Raw genomic sequence first — 21,193 nt, forward strand, 5'->3', positions numbered from 1 at the left:
AATGTAAATTATCATTATGATTGTGTTAGACAGTAAGGAATTGAAGAATAGGAAAGAGTATAAAAAAGAGAAGGAATAGATGAGAGAACATACACAATTTTGAACAAGTTGAGTGATGGAACATGTCTTGCTCAATTGGTTCTCTAAAACCCAGGGTGGTATCTTTTACAGAGTAGACAGAATATATCAACTACTTCTTATATTTAAGCCACTCATTTTAGTATGTTGTATATTTTCATATCAAAGAAAAAGATTCAAAAAGACAGAAAAGTACAGATACATGTTACAACACAGATGAACCTTGAAAACATTATGCTAAGTGAAAGAAGCCAGTCCCAAAAGATATGTTGTATAATTTCATTCACATGAAATATCCAGATAGGCAAATCCACAGAAACAGAAAGTAGATTAGTGGTTGCCAGGGGCTGTGGAGGGAGAGGAGTTGGGGAGTGACTGCTAATGGATGCAAGGTTTCTTGTTGGAGTAATGAAAATGTTCTAAAATTCATTGTGGTGAAGGTTGTACAACTCTGTGAATATACTAAAAATCACTGAATTGTACACTTTAAATGAACAAATAATATGGTATGTGAACTATATCTCAGTAAAGCTGTTAAAAAATAATAAGACAATAACCTGGACATGTAATTCACCAAATTAATAGGTTGAAGAGAAAAAATACAGTAACACCAATAGATGAAAAGGCATTCAATAAAATTCCACAACCATTTGTAACAATAACTTCAGGTAAGGATTTTAAAAAATTGTGAAACATTAAAAAGATTCCCCTTAAAGTCAGGAGCAAGACAAGAATGCCATTTAATGGATACTTAGCATTTTGCCCTCTTTCCTTAGTAACAAAAATCCCAATTTTGTTCAGGGCAGCAAATGCTCAGTTAAAAAACACATTTCCCAGACTCCCTTGCAGCTAGTATATGCCATAATCCTGGCACCAATAATAAAATTTAAAAGTCTGCTGAGAATTTCTGGGAAAGAAATATGTACTTCTCCTTTCTCCTTGCACTTCCTTCAATGATATGCCTAGAGCTATGGGGAGTTATCTGTAAGTACAAAAGCCAAATGTTCAAGGATGGTCAAACAGAGATACAGAATGATGACAGCGTGGAGCTGGGCTTCATGTTACATGAGAAAAGTACACCCCTATCATTTGGGCTTTTTGTTACACTCAGCTAAGCACAATCCTAACCAGTATTAGCTTGCTGTTTCTCTTCTTCAACGTGTTACTGAAGGTCCCAATGTGTATGGTGAAATGAGAAAAAGAAACAAAAGGATAAGGATTTGAAAAGAAGAAACAGCTTACTCTCTAATGGTACAGTGAAAAAGATTATATCAAATGTGACAAAATGTTAACAACTGGTGAGTCAACATAGGAGTATTCAGGCTTGAAATTTTTCAAAATAAAAAATTTAGGAAAAAAACACACCAATAAGCAAAAAAGAAAAACAAACTTTTTGTATGACAAAATTTACCATAAACGAAGGGAAAAGATAAGCGACAGCCTAGAAGAATTTATCAGTAAGGGAGTAGAAAAAGATTAGATACCAGAAGACATAAAGAACTTTTACAAATCCCACAAGTTAACAAGCAAAAGGCCAGCAACCCCAATAGTAAACAGGGAGGTGATATGGACAGACGCTCATGGAAAATGAAACCTATTATGTCCAATAAACAGATAAAAAGATATCAGATGCACTAATATAGAAAATGCAAACTAAAACAACAATAAGATACCACTTCGCACCCATTGGATTGGTAAATTTCTTTGAGCACAGAGGTGTTGACATTGTTCCTGACACTGTGGCATGACAGGAACTCTCAACCAGCCATGGGAGCATGAACAAGCACATGCGCTGTGAAGTACACTTTGACATCCTCCAGCTAGAGATGCATACTACACTCAGCAATGCCCCTCCTAGTTATAATCTCTGGAGTAGCAGCAGGTCCATGTGATCAGTACCGTTTTCGCAGTAACAGTAAGACATTATTTGCCTTTTTCATTCTCATTGTCTCATGAGTGTTTCAGTGAAGTTTTCCAGAGTCTCATGACATACATCACAGCAAACTGACTGCAGAAGTAAATGAGAAGCCAGCTATCTTCTATTAATTCAGACACTAAAAGATTTTTTAAAATGTAAAAGCAATACCATTCTTCTTCTTCTTTTTTTTTTTTTTTTTTTGGAAAATGTAGCTATTTTTCAGGAATATGCTATTATAACATGTAGTGGATTTATAATTTTTAAATGAGTTAATAAATATTTAAAACATTTCTCAGTTTTAATTTCCAGTTTAGTAAGTATGAATAGTTGTAACTCATAAAAGCTCGTTAGAGTTCTCAATTTCTTTTTATTTAAGAGTGTAAAGAAGTCTTTAGATCAAAATGTTTGAGAACCACTGCCCTGGAGAAACTATAAAAGATGCATACCAGGAGACATAGATAACACTCTTCATTGCAACTTGTAATAGCAAAGAACTGCAAACATTATAAGGAAAAAATGATAAATTATATATTTTTACAGTAACTATATAGCAATTTAAATAAATGAACTAGGGCCTCCTGTACCAACATGGTCAAATCTCACAAATGTTAAATTTAAAAAGTACCTGCTGAAGGATACATAAAATATGATGCATGTAAAGCATATAAAATTATACTATATATCACTTAGTGATTCAAACATACATAGCAAAAGTAAAAAATAAAAACATATGGGAATAATACTGTCAACAATAATAAAGAAAAAAAAACACATGTAAGAGCAAAAGTTACTATACAAAGTAACCTCTAGGGAGGAGGGGAGAGAAATTAAACATAGGGAGGAAGGAGAGGCAGGAACCTTCAATTATATGTGGAATGTTTATCCCTTTAGTAGATAATATAAATTACATAGGTATTAATTATATTATTCCCATAATTTTTTTGTATGATTGAAATACATAATGAGTAAAAGTTAAGAATGCTGAATGAACCCAAATGGATATTAGAAAGGGAGATATTATATAGGACCAGATGAAGAATTGCAAATTAAGGGGGAGTTAGGTTTGATTTAGGTTTTAAGTCTAAAAAACTGGAAGAAGGAGAAACCAAGATGGCGGCATAGGTAAACACCTAAACTGCTGCCTCACATAACAATTTCAAAACTACAACTAAGAGACAAAACAGACATCATCCAGAACCACAGGAAGGCTGGATGAGTGGAAATTCTACAACTAGAAGGAAAGAGAAAAGCACACTGAGACTCAGAGGAACTGCGGAAGGCAGAGGTACTGAGGAGCACGCACCCAGAGGGCGGGCAACTGAGTACACGCAGGCTTTCTCAAGTGGGAGGAAGATAAAAGCTCCCGACTGCACTGAACTCCAGTTCCGGGCGAGACTCTGGGGACCCAGACTCATTCGGGGAGAAACTGGACTGTCTGGCAGCGGGCGGAACTCGAGGGTGGCTTTCTCTCAGAGGTGCTTGCAACGATTACCACGGGACACTGAGACACAGGGGCCTATTAGGGCAGGGCTGACAGGAAACCAATGCTGTCTGCTCTGCTCTGAGACTCTGCCCCATCCAAGCTGAGCACAGAGGCTTTTTGCAAGTCTTGTCTCATAAGGTTGTCTCCAGCTCAGAAGTTCTCCCAGCGTAGACACAGCTGATTCTCACAGCCAATTGGCCTGGAGGTCAATTCCTCCCAGTGATACCAACAACAATCAAGGCTTAACTACAACAAGACTGTGCACACAGCCCACAAAGGGGTGCACTAAGAGTGTCCACCTCAGGTAACTGGGGAGGCTGAGCCACTGGGCCCTATAGGACACCTAGCACACAAAGCCACTCTGTCAACTCAGGGAAGCAACCAAAATGCGGAGACAAAGAAACAGGTCACAAATGAAAGAAATGGAGGAAAACAAATGACTGGATATAGAGTTCAAAACCACGGTTATAAGGTTTTTCAATACTTTTCTATAAAAGGCCAATAAATTTAGCGAGACCTTTGAGGATATGAAAAAGGACCAACTAGAAATTAAGCATACACTGACTGAAATAAAAAATAATATACAGAGATCCAACAGCAGACTAGAGGATCGCAAGAACCAAGTCAAAGATTTGAAATACAAAGAAGCAAAAAACACTCAACCAGAAAAGCATAAAGGAAAAAGAACCCAAAAATATGAAGATAGTGTAAGGAGCCTCTGGGACAACTTCAGGCATACCAACATCAGAATTATGGGGGTGCCAGAAGAAGAGAGAGAGCAAGATACTGAAAACCTATTTGAAGAAATAATGACCAAAAACTTCCCCCACTTGGTGAAAGAAATAGACTTACAAGTCTAGGAAGCGCAGAGAACCCCAAACAAAAGGAATCCAAAGAGGACCACACCAAGACACATCATAATTAAAATGCCAAGAGCAAAAGACAAAGAGAGAATATTAAAAGCAGCAAGAGAAGAACAGTTAGTTACCTACAAGGGAGCAACCATATGACTGTCAGCGGATTTCTCAACAGAAACTATGCAGGCCAGAGGGAGTGGCAAGAAATATTCAAAGTGATGAACAGCAAGAACCTACAACCAAGATTACTCTCCCCAGCAAAGCTATCATTCAGAATTGAAGGGCAGATAAAGAGCTTCACAGGTAAGAAAAAGCTAAAGGAGTTCATCACCACCAAACCAGTATTATATGAAATGCTGAAGGGTATTCTTTAAGAAGAGGAAGAAGAAAAAAGTAAAGAGAAAAATTATGAACAACAAATACATATCTATCAACAAGTGAATCTAAAAATCAAGTGAATAAAAAAATCTGATGAACAGAATAAACTGGTGAATATAATAGAATTCAGGGGCATAGAAAGGGAGTGGACTGACAATTCTCAGGGGGAAAGGAGTGTGGGGGGTGCGGGAAGAGACTGGACAAAAATCATACACCTATGGACAGTGGGGGTACGGTAAGGGCAGAGGGTGGGGTGGGAACCGGGTGGAGGGGAGCGATGGGGGAAAAAAGAGGAACAATTGTAATAATCTGAACAATAAAGATTTATTAAATTTAAAAAAAAAGAAAAGAAAAAAAAACTGGAAGAATATCAATGCATTAGTTCAAGTTTAGGAAGTGAGGATGAAGAAATAGTTTGTGAAAAGGTAAAGTGTTGGGATTTAGACATATTAGCTTGAGAAGCAGAGATGACAACCATCTTAGAAATTTGTATATTCAGGGAAGGTATTTGAGAAGTCAAGGCCAGAGATATAGATTTGGGACTCATTGAATAAAGATGAAAGTTTTGAGAATGGATGAGACCCCTGGAAAAAAAGTGATAAAGGAAGATGTGGGTGTGGACAGGCTTATCCAGAGAGCAGAGAAGAGAGCTTGGGAAACACTGACACTGGGGGCAGAGGTGGAGAAGATAAAAGAAAGGCCGGTGGAAGAGCCTCGGAAAGGTAAAAGAACACTCCAAAAGAGATGGTATAAAAAGGCTCAAAGAAAATGAGGAATAAGACTATCATTGGGTTGTATTTGTGCAGTTTCAGCTCAGACTGAGAACTTCCTGAAAGCTTGCCAATTCCAGGAAGTCAATATTGATGAATCCCACACCTTTCTGATTACTCCTCTTTATCCATCCATTCCAACAAATATTGATTGTCTTCTGCGTGGGCACTAAGGATAAGATAATCACTGTCTTTGTCTTCCTGGTACTTAGATCACAGTAGCAGATAGAAACTTGAATCAACTACTCACACTGATGAATGTAAAATGACAACCATAATGAATGCTATCAATGAGAAGTACATGGAGCTTTGAGATTGCCTAATAGGGAATTGTTAACTCCGCCCTCCTTTCAGCAGCAAATATCAGACTGTAAGCACCATTGGGCATACTTCTTATACACTTAGACTGTCCATTTTGTTTTTATTGATTTTTTTTCTTTTTAGAGAGGGAGGGAGGAAGAGAGAGAGAGAGAGAAACATCGATGTGAGAAAAACACATCGATTGGTGGTCTCCTGTATAAGGCCCCACTAGAGATCAACCCTGCAATCTAGGTATGCGTCCTGACTGGGAATCGAACTTGGGACTTTCTGAAACATGGGACGACGATCCAACCAACTGAGCCACACTGGCCAGGGCTGTCCATTTTCTTTTCTTTTTTTAAAAAAAAATATATTTTTGTTGATATCAGAGAGGAAGGGAGAGGGAGAGAGAGATAGAAACATCAATGATGAGAGGGAATCATCCATCGGCTGCCTTCTGCATGTGCATGTGCCCTTGACCCAAATCGAACTAGGGAGCCTTTAGTCCGCAGGCCGATGCTTTCTCCACTGAGCCAAACCAGCTAGGGCTGTCCATTTTCTTTGGATATCTTCTCCAACTTCCCAGCATAATGCTTCAGCTTAATAGGTATCCAGTATATATTTACTTATATACTATATACCCCTAACTGGATGCTTCAGATCTTGTAGTAAATATGACCTGCTGTATGGAAAAGCTATGAAAATATTTTTAAGATCCTGCTATGGGTGTTAAGGAGCCCAAAAGTAAATTGGGAAGCCTTGAACAGGTTAGTCTGCTGTCCTCCATTTGCATCCCAAGCAATTACCTTGGGAATGCTTAGGATTATTCTCAAAAGGGAACCAGTAAAAACATGAAAGGGTTGGCCCACGACATTCTCACCTCTAGAAAGACAACTCAAAAAAGTGTACCAACAGTAAGTGTGCTGTCATGTTATTTTTGCAAATAAAAAGCAAAACATTCATCATAAGGTAATTGGCCATGACCAGAAAAATACAGTTCAGTGATAATCAAGAAGCAGCCCCACAACTACTTACATCACGAAACTGAACCTTTCCGAGTTCTCCTAACTCGCTGACACAACAATAAGCAGCTTCTGACTGTAGAAAGAGCTGGGCCAGCGTCATCTCCTCACTCCGGAAAAGCTCCCCCATGGCGGCAGAAAGTACATCAACTGAGTACCTGGATTTCTCTCCAACCTAAGGCAAAAAGAGAAAATGGCATGACCTTGGAAATTACTAAGAGGGCGAAGAGCAAACAACACTCAGTAAGGCTCTTCCGTTTTGCATTTCATGTCTTTCACCTCGTGCTGACAGGTCTTTAACAACTGTTTTGTCATCATCCTTAGAAAGATGGAAAGGAGAAATTGCAAAGGCTGCCACTGAATCCTCTCCCACAGAGTGCCCGATGAAAAGTCTCTTCCTTTGCAGTCAACATCAGGATCAAATGACAATATTTTGGGACATCTCAATACATAAGAATGTATCCATATTAAAAATAGGAACTGGGGGGGGAGGGAGGTCAATGGGGAAAAAAAAAGGAGACATATGTACTACTATTTGTAATACTTCAAACAATAAATAAATAAATAAATAAATAAATAAATAAATAAATAAATAAATAAATAAATAAAATAGGAACTGGGGATCCCAAACAGCTTTCTAATACCCTGGACACAATATTATGAGGCAGTGACATCCACACTGCTCTATCTTGGTTTCCACTTGTGTCAGAAAACAGAAGAGATCTCACTCATTTTATAACCTGTACTGCCCATTTCTTTTTCTTTTCTTTTTTAAATTCTCCCCCGGGGAATATGTTTTTCATTGATTTTAGAGAGAGGAAGGGAGAGGGAGAGAAAAACATTGATCAGTTGCCTCCCAGACCAGGGATCAAACCCTAAACCTATGTAAGTGCTCTGACCAGGAATTAAACCCACAACCTTTTTGGTATATAGATGATGTTTCAACCAATTGAGCCACCTCACCTGGCTAGGGCTACTGCCCATTTCTAACAGCCAAAGTCCCAGCCCTACCCTAAAGGTTTAACCATCCGAATTCCTGAGAAAGCACCATCTTCTCACTACAAAATCTAAATACATAATCATTATCTTAAAAAAAAAAGAAAAAAGGAACCAGCTTGCTTATTAAGCTCAATATCAAGTCAAGCATGGCAGGAATACACTGATAATGACAAAGCAGTTTTATCAAGCCACAGAGAATAAGCTTTCCACCTTGGAAGCTTTCTGTTTCTTATCCCCACCTTCAAGATTAACTACATTGTCCGTCTGTTAAAGCTTCTCCTGCCTGCATGAATCAATAAAGGTTTGATTTTAGGGTTGTCTTATCACTGCGGGGTAATAAAGACAAGTGGCGCTATCAGTGGTCCTGAAAATACAATTATTTATTCTCAATCAGCTATTGTATCTAAACTCGAAAAAAACATACGGTATTTTTAGTATCATGAGAGCATCCATGATAGGTGAAACTGGCATCAAAGGAAGAGTTACTCTCCGGGAAGGCTGGGAGACATTTTGAAAAATTTGAATGACAAACCTTTGTGCATTTTGACGTTCAAAGCAGCAGAATAACACACTCAGATACAAGCAAGGATTTCTCAAGAGATTAGGTAGCTTAATAACAGCCCCCAACACACATCGCTCCTAATTATGGGGCAGAGTCCACAATCTCTAAACACATAAAATTATGCCTGATCAGCATAGTTCAGGGGCTGCCAATAATGACAGCCTCCAATGCGTTGCCTCCCTCCTGTTTTTTAACGATTACAAATCTCCCTAAATTCATCTCTCCGACGAACCAAACAGAAAACCAAATAGGCCAAAGCGATTAGGGGGTGCGGGGGAGTGGTAGTGGTGGTGGTGGTGGTGGTGGTGGTGGTGGTGGTGGTGGTTGTAGTGGTGTGTGTCACAAAACAAAATATAAAGAAATAGGAATTCTGCACAAGATTAATCCATAAGGCGTCCCCCTCGCACTGCCACTGTCATCCCGTCCTCGCCTCCTAACAAGGTATTTAGATTCACCTGCTTCATTCCTGTCTACCCAGCGAGCATAGGCACACCTACCTCCTGGAGCAGGGACTAAAAGGGAGAAATTCTCAAATTGGGACCCCATTTAAGAAGTCTCCCCCAAATTTTCTGGACATTCCAATAACCTTCAGTTCCTCCGCCTACCCCTTAAGTGGCGGAAGGGATCAGGGCCTCCAAAGGGGAGTGAACCTCGGTTCTTCTGCCCACAGAAGGGGTGCCCAAAGAGAGGTGAACCCCCATTTCCTTTCAGAGACCTAAGATCCCTGCTACTTCCTTGGACAAGTGAAGTGGATGTTAGAAGGATTCCCTGTGCCCCTCGGAGGCCGCTCCCTGCCGCGCTGTTCCCGCTCACCTCCAGCCGCCGGCGGGGCCACTACCAAAGGAGTCGCCGCAGACCCAGCCCGCAGCCTCCCCGGCTCCGGGCTGCAGCGGCTCGGACGTGCTTGCGTCCGCAAAGCCACGCCCCTGCGCCGCCGCCGGCCTCCGCCCTAAGATGACCTCATTGCAGCCGGCCAATGGGGTGCGGCCTCGGGCGGCTGCCGCAGTGCGGAGTCGCCGGGCCCGGAGAGAGCCAGTGTGCTGACGCCATCTTGTTCCCCACAGCGCGGCCTGCGGAAGGACGGTCGTGGGCGGGGCTGGCGGGGCAGGTGCTGAGCCCTTCAGAATCCCTTCTCTCCAGCACTTACTGTAAGCGAAGCGGTCTGCTTTCTTTATTTTGCATATCCAGAGAATTAATTCACAAGTTTCCTCCTCGAGGAAAGTAGCATGAAGGAAGGGGAGAAATCATTATGAAATGACCCGAGAGCTGGAGGGGAGCATGCAAGCGCTTCCAGTACTTTCAGACACACACACTCAGACACACACACAGAGACACCACACAGACACACACACAATCATAACCACCACACACACACAGACACGCACCACACACAGAGACAGACACACACCACCCATACACACACACACACACACACACACACACACACCACTTTGCTCCTTAGTTTAGAACATTTGAGCCCTAGAGTGACTTGGGAAAGGTGCTAGATCCTGTAGCAGAGCCTTGAACAGGGAGGGGTTCGGCACTTAACTATGGAAAACGCTTTAAAAGGGTACTTGGGCCCGGCTGGCGTACTCAGTGGTTGAGGCCACGGTTTGATTCCTGGTCAGGGGCACATGCCTGGGTTGTGGGCTCGATCCCCATTGGGGGGCGTACAGGAGGCAGCTGATGGATGATTCTCATCATTGATGTTTCTATCTCTCCCTCCCTCTCCCTTCTCTCTGAAATCAATAAAAATGTATTAAAAAAAAGAAAAAGATACTTGGTTTAGTTCCTCAGACAACTGCACAGGGTCTATGTTTCTCCAGGTAACAGTCGGGGGGGGGCGGGGGGGACCCTAAGACTGTTTGTGAAGGTATATTTGTATCTTGTTTGGTGGATTCCTGCGGGCCCATTTGACCATATAAGGGCTTTCTATTCCTCACAAATTTTAAAAGACTAACTCGTTTTTTCAAACGCACGTGTTGCCTACCTGTTTTTATAAAAATGCCCTTCTCAAATATTGATCTCGGTTCCTTTTTCTTGACCTTCTTTTAAAGATGAGTAGGGATCCCAAGTCGTTTGTAATAACCAAAACTGTATCAGGAAAAACTCGGAAAACCGGTTATTCAGTCTCCGTGGGTGGGAGAACACAATTAAGATTCAAGTGTAATGAAGGAGACATTTCCGATGAAAACCTGCTGCTGGTAATTGTGTCTACCTGACAGTCACATCACCGATCCTGCTTTACCAGCCTAAACAAAATAACGAAGGGCAAAAACTACACATTTTATTTGATTTTTCTATTTCACATTGTGAGTGAAGATAGAACTTAACTGCATTAGGATTTAGTTGAGAAGTAGCACCTTGGAGAGCCCCGACCCACCTTTTCCTTTGTGATCTTGAATGCTCCCTCACTCTCCCAACTTTCCAGGCAACTTAGATAGAGACCCACATTTGAAAGCTTGCCAAGTTTTAGAAAACTATTACGCAATGACTGTCATTTCCTTCCTCCGAGTCTTAAAAAAAAAACCCACACATCTAAACTTCAGAGTCAGCTGCTTGCTAACCACAAATCTTCATACTTCACCTTTAAGACAGCCTTTCATCTGGACTCAGCGCAATTCCCTTGAACTCGTTTTTTTTCATGACTTCCTTGAAAGTAAATCCTCCAGGGCTCTTTTTCTGTCTCCTTTTATTTCCTGCTGTCAATCTTTCTCCGGTGTTCTATTTCTTTCCCCTCCATGACCTCTTCCTTAGCAGTCCTGCCTGTTGTCAGGTTTAAATGTCTACGTGTGGGACTCATACCTATTTTTCCACTCACCTCTCTTCTCCAAGGCTCAGAGATGGAATTGCAGGCTGCTTGATAAAGCCATCCAGGCAACAAATGCTTGCTGAGAGCCTACTATGGGGCAGACATGGTGCTAGGTGCTGGGGTAGGAAAATGAAACAGACACACTTCCTGTCCTAGAGGAACTCACAGTTCATCGAGAAATAAAGTTCTAATAATTGAGAGAGAAAGATATAGAGAAAACAGAGGTGTGAGTGCAATGATTAATATTTACTATGGCCCTGGCTGGTTTGGCTCAGTGGGTAGAGCATCAGCCTGCGGACTGAAGAGTCCCAGGTTCGATTCAGGTCAAGGGCATATGCCTGGGCTGCGGGCTTGATCCCCATTGGGGGACGTGCAAGAGGCAGCCAATCGGTGATTCTCTCTCATCATTGATGTTTCTATCTCTCTTTCCCTCTCCCTTCCTCTCTGAAATCAATAAAGATATATTTAAAAATACATATATTTACTATGTACTATGCCCTTTTGTAAATGCTTTATGAATATGAACTCATTTAAATAACCTCACAATACTGGGAGGCAAATGGTGATGGTGAAACTGAGACACAATAATTTGCCCAAGGACACTCAGCTAGTAAATGGCAGAGCAGGATTCAAACCAAGCCAGTTTGGTGACATTTCCTGGACTTATGTATTGCACTGTCCTGCCTTCGGTAAGAGTGCTGTCTCTGAATTCAATTCTTTTTTTAAAAAAATTTTTATTGATTTCAGCGAGGAAGAGAGAGACATCAGTGATGAGAGAGAATCATTGATTGGCTGCCTCTTGCACACCCCACACTGGGGATTGAGCCTGCAACTCGGGCATGTGCCCTGATGGGGAATTGAACTGTGACCTCCTGATTCATAGGTTGAAGCTCAACCACTGAGCCATGCTGGCCAGACTGAATTCAGTTCTCGATCTACCATTTAATATCTGTAATCTTAAAACTCTGTAACCTCCAGTTTCCTCATCTGTAAAATGGGGTTAATAATAGTACTGACTTCACAAGGTTATTTTGAAGAGTAAAAAGAACCTAGCACATGCTTAGCACTCAGCCTGCATTTAAAAATGTTAGCTATCGGGGAGAAACCAAGATGGCGGCATAGGTAAGCACCTAAACTGCTGCCTCACACAACAATTTCAAAACTACAACTAAAAGACAGAACGGACACCATCCAGAACCACAGGAAAGCTGGCTGAGTGAAAATTCTACAACTAGAAGGAAAGAGAAAAGCTCACAGAGAATTGGAGGTACGGCAAAGAGTCTTTGTGCGCGCAGAGGGAAGGGCGGCTGAGAGCCTGGCTGACTTTCTCTGGCGGAAGGGGGAAGGAAGCCCCCGACCGCACTGAACCCCAGTTCTGACTGCACTGAACCCCAATCCCGGGCGAAACCCCGTGGACTCGGGCTCATACAGGGGGAGTCTGGACTGTCAGGTAGAGAGAAAGGCACCCGGAGACTCAGAGACCCAGGGGAGACCCGGGGGTGCCCCGGCGCGCGCCAGTGTGCACAAAGGCTGCGGAGGTTGCCACAGGCTTTCCCTAGCAGAAGGGAGTGGGAAGCTCCTGACTGCACTGAACCCCAATTCTGACTGCACTGAACCCCAGTTCCAGGTGAGCCCCTGGGGACCCACGCTCTTGTGGGGGGAATCTGGACTCTCGGGCAGAGACTCGGGAGCCGGGGAAGGCAGAGGTCTGAAGGCGCGCGCATGCCAGTGCGCACAAAGGCTGCGGAGGTTGCCACAGGCTTTCCCTGGTGGAAGGGAGTCAGAAGTTCCTGACTGCACTGAGCCCCAGTTCTGACTGCACTGAACCCCAGTTCCAGGCGAGCCTCTGGGGACCCATGCTCTTGTGGGGGGAATCTGGACTCTCGGGCGGAGACTCGGGAGCCGGGGAAGGCAGAGGTCAGAAGGCGCGCGTGCGCAAGGGCAAGGCTGACTGGAAGCCAAGGCTGTCTGCTCCTCCCTCAGACTCCACCCCATCCAAACTGAGCACAGAGGCTATTGCAATTTGGCAAGTCTAATCCTATAAGGCTGTCTCCAGCACCGAACTTCTCCCAGCGTAAACACAGCTGATCCTTACAGCCAACTGGCCTGGAGGTCAATTCCTCCCAATGATACCAACAACAATCAAGACTTAACTACAACAAGGCTGTACACACGGTCCACAAAGGGGTGCACCAAGAGTGTCCACCTCAGGTTAACTGGGGAGGCCGACCCACTGGGCCATATAAGAAACCTAGCACACAAATCTACCCTACCAACTCAGGGAAGCAGTGAAAATGCAGCGTCAAAGAAACAGATCACAAACGAAAGAAATGGAGGAAAACAAACGACTGGATATAGAATTCAAAACCACGGTTATAAGGCTTTTCAAGAATATCCTAGAAAAGGCCGATAAATATAACAAGACCCTCGAAGATATGAAAAAGGACCAACTAGAAATTAAACATACACTGACTGAAATAAAAAAATATTATACAGAGACCCAACAACAGACTAGAGGAACACAAGAATCAAGTCAAAGAATTGAAATACAAAGAAGCAAAAAACACTCAACCGAAAAAGCAAAAAGAAAAAAAAATCCAAAAAGTTGAAGATAGTGTAAGAAGACTCTGGGACAACTTCAAGCGTACCAACATCAGAATTATGGGGGTGCCAGAAGAAGAGAGAGAGCAAGATACTGAAAACCTATTTGAAGAAATAATGACTGAAAACTTCCCCCACCTGGTGAAAGAAATAGACTTACAAGTCCAGGAAGCGCACAGAACCTCAAACAAAAGAAATCCAAAGAGGACCACACCAAGACACATCATAATTAAAATGCCAAGAGCAAAAGACAAAGAGAGAATCTTAAAAGCAAGAGAAAAACAGTTAATTACCTACAAGGGAGCACCCATACGATTGTCAGCTGATTTCTCAACAGAAACTATGCAGGCCAGATGGGAGTGGCAAGAAATTTTCAAAGTGATGAATAGCAAGAACCTACAACCAAGATTACTCTACCCAGCAAAGCTATCATTCAGAATTGAAGGGCAGATAAAGAGCTTCACAGATAAGAAAAAGCTAAAGGAGTTCATCACCACCAAACCAGTATTATATGAAATGCTGGAAGGTATTCTTAAAGAAGAGGAAGAAGAAAAAAGTGAAGATAAAAATTATGAACAACAAATACATATCTATCAACAAGTGAATCTAAAAATCAAGTGAACTAAAAACCTGAGGAACAGAATAATCTGGTGAATATAATAGAATCAGGGGCATAGAAAGGGAGTGGACTGATAATTCTCAGGGGGAAAGGGGTATGGGGGGGTTCAGGAAGAGACTGGATAAAAATCATACACCTATGGATGAGGACAGTGGGGGGGAGGTAAGGGCAGAAGGTGGGGTGGGAACCGGGTGGAGGGGAGCTATGGGGAGAAAAAGGAGAAACAATTGTAATAATCTGAATAAAGATTTATTTTAAAAAAAATAAAAAAATATGTTAACTATCATTATCATCGTCAATGTTATTATTATTATTATTTATAAATATATTTTATTGATTTTTTACAGAGAGGAAGGGAGAGGGATAGTTAGAAACATCGATGAGAGAGAAACATCGATCAGCTGCCTCCTGCACACCTCCTTCTGGGGATGTGCCCACAACCAAGGTACATGCCCTTGACCAGAATCGAATCTGGGACCTTTCAGTCTGTAGGCCAACGCTCTATCCACTGAGCCAAACCAGTTAGGGCCGTCATTATTATTGTTGTTTTTGAAATATAAAATACTGTATAATGGCCCTAGCCGGTTTGGCTCAGAGGATAGAGTATTGGCCTGCCAACTGAAGGGTCCAGTGTTCGATTCTGGTCAAGGGCACCTACCTGGGGGTGTACAGGAAACAGCCGATCAATGATTCTCTTTCATCATTGATGTTTCTAGCTCTCTCTCCCTCCTCCTTCCTCTCTGAAATCAATAAAAATATTTTTAAAAAATACTGTATAGCCCTAGTTGGTTTGGCTCAGTGGATAGAGCATCAGCCTGCGGACTGAAGGTTCCCGGTTTCAATTCCAGTCAAGGGCACGTGCCCGGGTTGCAGGCTTGATCTCCAGTAGGGGGCATGCAGGAAGCAGCAGGTCAATAATTCTCTCTCCTCATTGATATTTCTCTCTCTCCCTTCCTCTCTGAAATAAATAAAAAAATATATTAAAAATACTGTATAATGTACTTGAGGATGTCAGAAAAGGTTACATTGAGGAGATGACATGAGAGCAGAGTTTTGAAGGATTAGAGCTCTCACTGAATAAAAACTGCCTCCTTTCCTGAGATCCTGGATCCTGTTAATAGTATCATTGTTTTTTTGTAATTACCAAGGCTCCAAGCATAAGCTATTTTTAATTCCACTCTTTTCCTTTCCACATTAGGTAGTTGTCACACCATGCTAATTGTGAGTCCTGCATTTATTTCTTGCCTTTACCACCTTACTCTTTATTTTCATTGCTGATAACCTAGGACAGGTTCATTTGCCTCTCTCATAACTAAAGCAGTAGCCTATGGGAGGCAACATGGTATAGTGTAGTAGACCACAAGCTTTTGTACCATCCTGAACTAGGCTTGAATCTTAGTTCCTCCATTTAATCCATCTGATATCAAATGTAAGAGAAATAAATTTCAGCTCTAACAGTTACAAGGTGTGTGAACTTGAGCAAGTTAGTTCACTTCCTTAAGCTTCATTTTCCTCATTGGAAACCTCATGAGACTTTTTAGTTTCTCTTTTATAAAACACAGTACTTTCTCATGACTTTTTTTTTTTTTTCTATTACCAAACTATACACTCTTTTTCTCCCGTAGCATTGGGCCTACTCATTCAATGGTACCATTTCTTGGCTGGATGAGTGAATGGATAGATTATCCTGAAAGAAGTGGGGGGCCTTCTAATAGAACTCTACTATCAACAAAAGAACACAGGTATCAGACAAAAAGGAGTGTGATCACATCCTACCTCTTCTCTCTCTCCCCTTTGTGTTATGAACTCCATTATCTGAGAAGGAGAGCTCGTGACAGATGCTTGTATTCTTAACAAAGAGGACAGCTGGGGAAGGTTCAGAGCAGAAGTTGGAATCAGAAAATGTCTGTGGAGTCAGTGAAAACTGCGAGATCATCAACTTTGATAAAATGATAGTGCTGATGACTGTATTCCATTTACAGTTTTTAAAGTTATTCTATATCGAAAGATACCTATGAGGAAAATGCTCTTTAAATGCAAGGAAGAGTACTCTTATAAAAAAATCCAAAATCATCAAAAATACAACATTTCCTTCAGCAAATATCTATTATACCAGACTTAATACTAGAAACTGGAAATGCAAAGATGAACAGGAGCTCAGAGTCTATCAACTAATGGTAATATATAATATGCAATATAGCAGCGATAGGAACAGAAGTTTATGTAAACCCAGAGAAGAGTCATATTAATCCTGTCTGGACTTAGGGAAAGCTTTGAGAAGACATGACATTCAGGCTGAGCATTGAAAGATGAGTAGAAGTTTGCTCACAGGAGGAGGCAAAGGCTATTAGAACAGAAATAGTACAAATATTAGATTAAAATCAGATTTTATTTTTATCACAGTCAGGAAATATGCTAATTTAGTTCAAACTTGATTAAAATATTTTGATCCAGAATAATCAGGCATTTATGTTGATTTTATCTATGATTACCTGTATGCTTCTTTAGGAATGGAAGAAAGAAAGAAAGAAAGAAAGAAAGAAAGAAAGAAAGAAAGAAAGAAAGAAAGAAAGAAAGAAAGAATCTTCTATGCTATATCTTTCTGTCACTTGAACAAGTACAGCATATGTTCAATAAGATCAAGTATAAAATGCTGTTGACCACATAGCCCTAGAAGACAAGCAATTCCATATGAGGACTGCAGTTCTGGGTGTCTGAATGGAGCTATTTCTTAGCATCTGTAAAAATGTCTAGACAATAGTTATAAAAATTAATATTTTACTATCAAGACACAACAGAGAACAGAGGCAGTGATCTAATAGTCTCAAAAACTTATAAGATTGTCATTATAGTGGAATAATTAAATGGTTTTCCTCTATTTTTTAGTTGGACTGCACAGCAATTGTCCAAATTTCCACAAATAAAGGATCAGCTGATATTTGCTCATCCAACTTAGATTCCTAGATGGGGCCTAGAGGAGAATACGAAAGTTAAACCAAGTGTGTGTTTTTTTATTTTTATTTATTTATTTATTTCAGAGACAAAGGGAGAGGGAAAGAGAGATAGAAACATCAATGATGAGAGAGAATCATCCATTGGCTGCCTCCTGCATGCCCTCTACTGGGGATCGAGTCCACAATCTGGGCATGTGACCTGACAAGGAATGGAACCGTGACCTCCTGGTTCATGGGTTGACGATCAATCACTGAGCCACACAGGCCAGGCCAAGTGTTTTTAAATACATATTTGCTCAAGTGATCCTTTTTTCCATATGCTTCTTGTATTAGTTTCCTAGGGCTGCTGCACAAATTGCCATAAACTGGGTGAATTAAAATAACAGAAATTTATTCTCTTAAGGTCTGGAGGCTAGAAGTCTGAAATCAAGGCATCCACAGGGACATGATATTTCTAAAGAATATATAGGGAAGAATCCTTCATTCCCTTTTCCTAGCTTCTATTGGTTGCCTGCAATCCTTAGTTTTCCTTGTCTTGTAGATGTATCACTCCAATTACTGCCTCCTTCACAAAACATTCCTTCCTCTGTGTGTCTGTATCTGTGTCCAAATGTCTCTTTTTAAGGACACCAGTCATTGGATCAGGCCCACCTTAATCCAGTTTGAATTCATCTTGTTTACATCTGCAAATACACTATTTCCAAATAAACTCATATGCACGGGTTCCAGGTGGACATGAATTTTGTGGGAATACTATTCAGCCCAGTATCTCCCTTACCAATTTTGGGAAGGAAATTTTGCTCTGCATAATTTACCAACTGTTCACCTGCAAATCGTTGGGAGCGAACAGTAACCTATGGTTTAAAATTTTACTTTCTCTTGTCTGAAATATTTGAGATGACAGTAGCTCAGTGTAATGATTGTCTGTCTAGTCAAATATTTCTTTTTGTTTTTCCCTTTTATGTAAAAAGAAACTCTAATTCTTAAACTGTTCTACCAAGGATCTGATTGAATGTTGGTTGGGATAATTCTCTGGCCACATCCTGTAGGTGACCTGTAATCACTTTGGCCATCATTTGAAATGTTGATTTTGCAGTTTGCAGTTTCAGTTTGAATTCCTCAAAATAACACTCTGTTTCTACCTTCAAAGCCTGTCAATGTTTAATGGAAAGTATTTTGGTAATAAGTAAAATTCTTTTCATAATAGATTTTGAGTCTTCCTTTGGAGTTCGAGGAATGCCAGCTTCCTCTGTTAATGATTACATCCATAAGTAGATAAGAATGAGCTTAAGGCATGTGACATTTTATGCAACCCTCAAGGCTCTTGTGACCAACACATGAGGCAAAAAGCCTTTAACTCGTGGAAGTTAAGAAAGCCATGAAAGAGGCTTCTTAAAGAAATAAAATTTGGGGGTGAGGGGTGAAGGGAACCTAATATATGGTGACAGAAGATGATTTGACTTTGGATGAGCACACAGTGCAATATACAGATCTTGTATCATAGAAATCTACACCTGAAACTTGTATGATCCTATTAACCAATGTCACCCCAATAAATTTAATGAAAAGAAACAATTCTAAAAGAAATAAAATTTAGAAAACATGAGAAAAGTTGAGATGGGAATAAAGGAAGGATTGATTGACACAGGGCAGAGACCTAAAATATTTGCCCAGGAAAACAAAAAACTAGTTCAAGGAGGTTTCTGAAAGTAGAGAATCTGGCAAGTGTTTCTATATTGGGTTTCTAGTGAATTGGAGAAAGGAGGTGAGACCTGGAGTGAAGAAATACATTGGAAAATTCCAGTTGAAAGGATCTGGTTGATTCAATGGTCAAGAGATAGATCTAACTTGAACTGTTATATTTTCACTGCCTATCTTAATGACTGGCATTCAAATATACTTAACAAATATTTTTGAAGGAAAGAAAACAAAACTGAAATGTAATCACAGGGGGATAGAACCCACCCCACAACCTGGGTATGTGCCCTGACCCGAATCAAACCTGTGACCTTTCAGTTTACCAGATAACGTTCCAAGCAACTGAGCCACACTGGACAGGGCACTTGCATTGTATTTTTAATTTCAGTTTCCATATGTTTACCACAACTGTAGAGAAATACAATTGATTTTTGAGTGCTTATTGTATATCCTATAACTTCGCTGAACTCATGTATTCATTCTAGGAGTTTTTGTAAAAAAAAAAAAAAACCCAAAAAACAAAAAACACAAAACTTTTGTGAATCCCATCTCTTTAGATTTTTTTACATAGACTATCATGCCATCTGCACAAAGGCTGGGTTTTATTTCTTTTTTTGTCCAATTTGTATGCCTTTTATGTTCTTTTCTTGCCTTATTGTGCTGGCTAGTTCTTCCAGTACTGTGTTGAATAGGAGTGATACAAGCAGACATCCTTAACTTGTTTCCAATCTTAGGAAGAAAGAATTCAGTCTTTCATTATTAAATATGATGCTAGCTGTAGGGTTTTTGGTAGATCTTTTTATCAAGTTGATGAAATTCCCTTCTATTCCTAGTTTTCTGAGGGTTTTTAAAAATATATTTTTTTTATTGATTTCAGAGAAGAAGGAAGAGAGGGAGAAAGAGAAACATCAATGATGAGAGAGAATCATTGATTGGCTGTCTCCTGCATGCCCCCTAATGGGGATTGAGCCCAAAACCCGGGCATGTGCCCTTGACAGGAATCGAACCCAGGACTCTTCAGTCTGCAGGCCAATGCTCTATCCTTTGAGCCAAACTGACTAGGGCAGAGCTGGATTTTTAAAATCATGAATAGGTGTTGGATTTTTGTCAAATGCGCTTTCTGCCTCAATTGATGCGATCTATTTTTTTTCTTCTTTACCTTGTTAATGATGGATTATACTGACTGAATTTCAAATGCTGAATCAGCCCTACAACCCTAGAACAAACCTCACTTGGCCATGTATGTAATTCTTTTTTTCATGTTGTTGAATTCTATTTGCTGATGTTTTGTTAAGGATTTTTTAAAAAAATGTATTTCCATGAAGGACATTGGCCTGGGTCATTCTTTCTTCTTCCCTTTTTTTTTTTTTTTTTTTTGTACTGTCTTTCTAGGTTTTGTTGTTGTTTTTGTTTGCCTGGTTTTGATATCAGGGTAATACTGGTCTTATAAAATGGGTTGGAAAGGGATCCCAACTCTTCTATTTTCTGGAAAAGATTGTGTAGAATTGGTTTTAAATTCTTTAAATATTTGGTAGAATTCTCCACTAAAACCATCTGGACCTGGAGATTTCTTTTACTGAGACTTTTAACTTACAAATTAAATGTCCTTAACAGTTATAGAGCTACCCAAACTATTTCTTTCATCTTGGGTGAGTATGATAGTTTGTGCTGTTCAAGGAATTGGAATGTGGAATATTTGCTTAGTCTCAAAATACCGTCCTACAAAATAGTTATAGATGATAAAGGAAAAGAGTAACTTTACACTGGAAAAGTCTGATAGACACCACCTCAACCAACTGATCAAGGTTAACATCACTAACAATGGGCAAATCAAAATAATGTACCACCCGATAGAGTACAATGAGAAGAACATAGCATCCCTTTTGTGCTATTTCTGCTAAAGATAACTATCTAAATCCAATCACAAGGAAATATCAGACAAGCCCAAACTGAGTAACATTCTACATAACTATTCTTTAATCTTCAAAAATGTCAAACTTATGCCCTGACCCATGCGGCTTAGTTGTCTGAGAATCGTCTCATGCACCGAAAACTTTCCAATTCGATTCCCAGGGGTTAGGGCACATACCTGGGTTGTGGGCTTGATCCCCATTAGGAGGCATGTGGGAGGTGGCCTATTGG

General features: G+C 40.6%; 1 protein-coding gene across 11 annotated transcripts in view; it reads right to left on the minus strand.

Annotated features, from left to right (window-relative positions):
* The window catches only part of ATP6V0A1 (ATPase H+ transporting V0 subunit a1), a 61,667-nt gene extending 52,359 nt beyond the window's left edge, over positions 1-9,308 (minus strand). For all 11 annotated transcript variants that reach the window (XR_013961178.1, XR_013961179.1, XR_013961180.1 and 8 more), the window contains exons 1-2: positions 9,181-9,308; positions 6,820-6,981 (exon numbers count right to left, since the gene is read on the minus strand). Coding sequence is in view for 7 of the 11 variants with exons in the window: in XM_080679703.1 (XP_080535829.1) it covers positions 6,820-6,936 (117 nt within the window). In the remaining 4 variants the exon portion in view is untranslated. The remainder of the gene's footprint in view (positions 1-6,819; positions 6,982-9,180) is intronic.
* Positions 9,309-21,193: the final 11,885 nt, after the last annotated feature.

The sequence above is a fragment of the Plecotus auritus genome (assembly GCF_963455305.1).
Source record: "Plecotus auritus genome assembly, chromosome: 7".
Lineage (NCBI taxonomy): Eukaryota > Metazoa > Chordata > Mammalia > Chiroptera > Vespertilionidae > Plecotus > Plecotus auritus.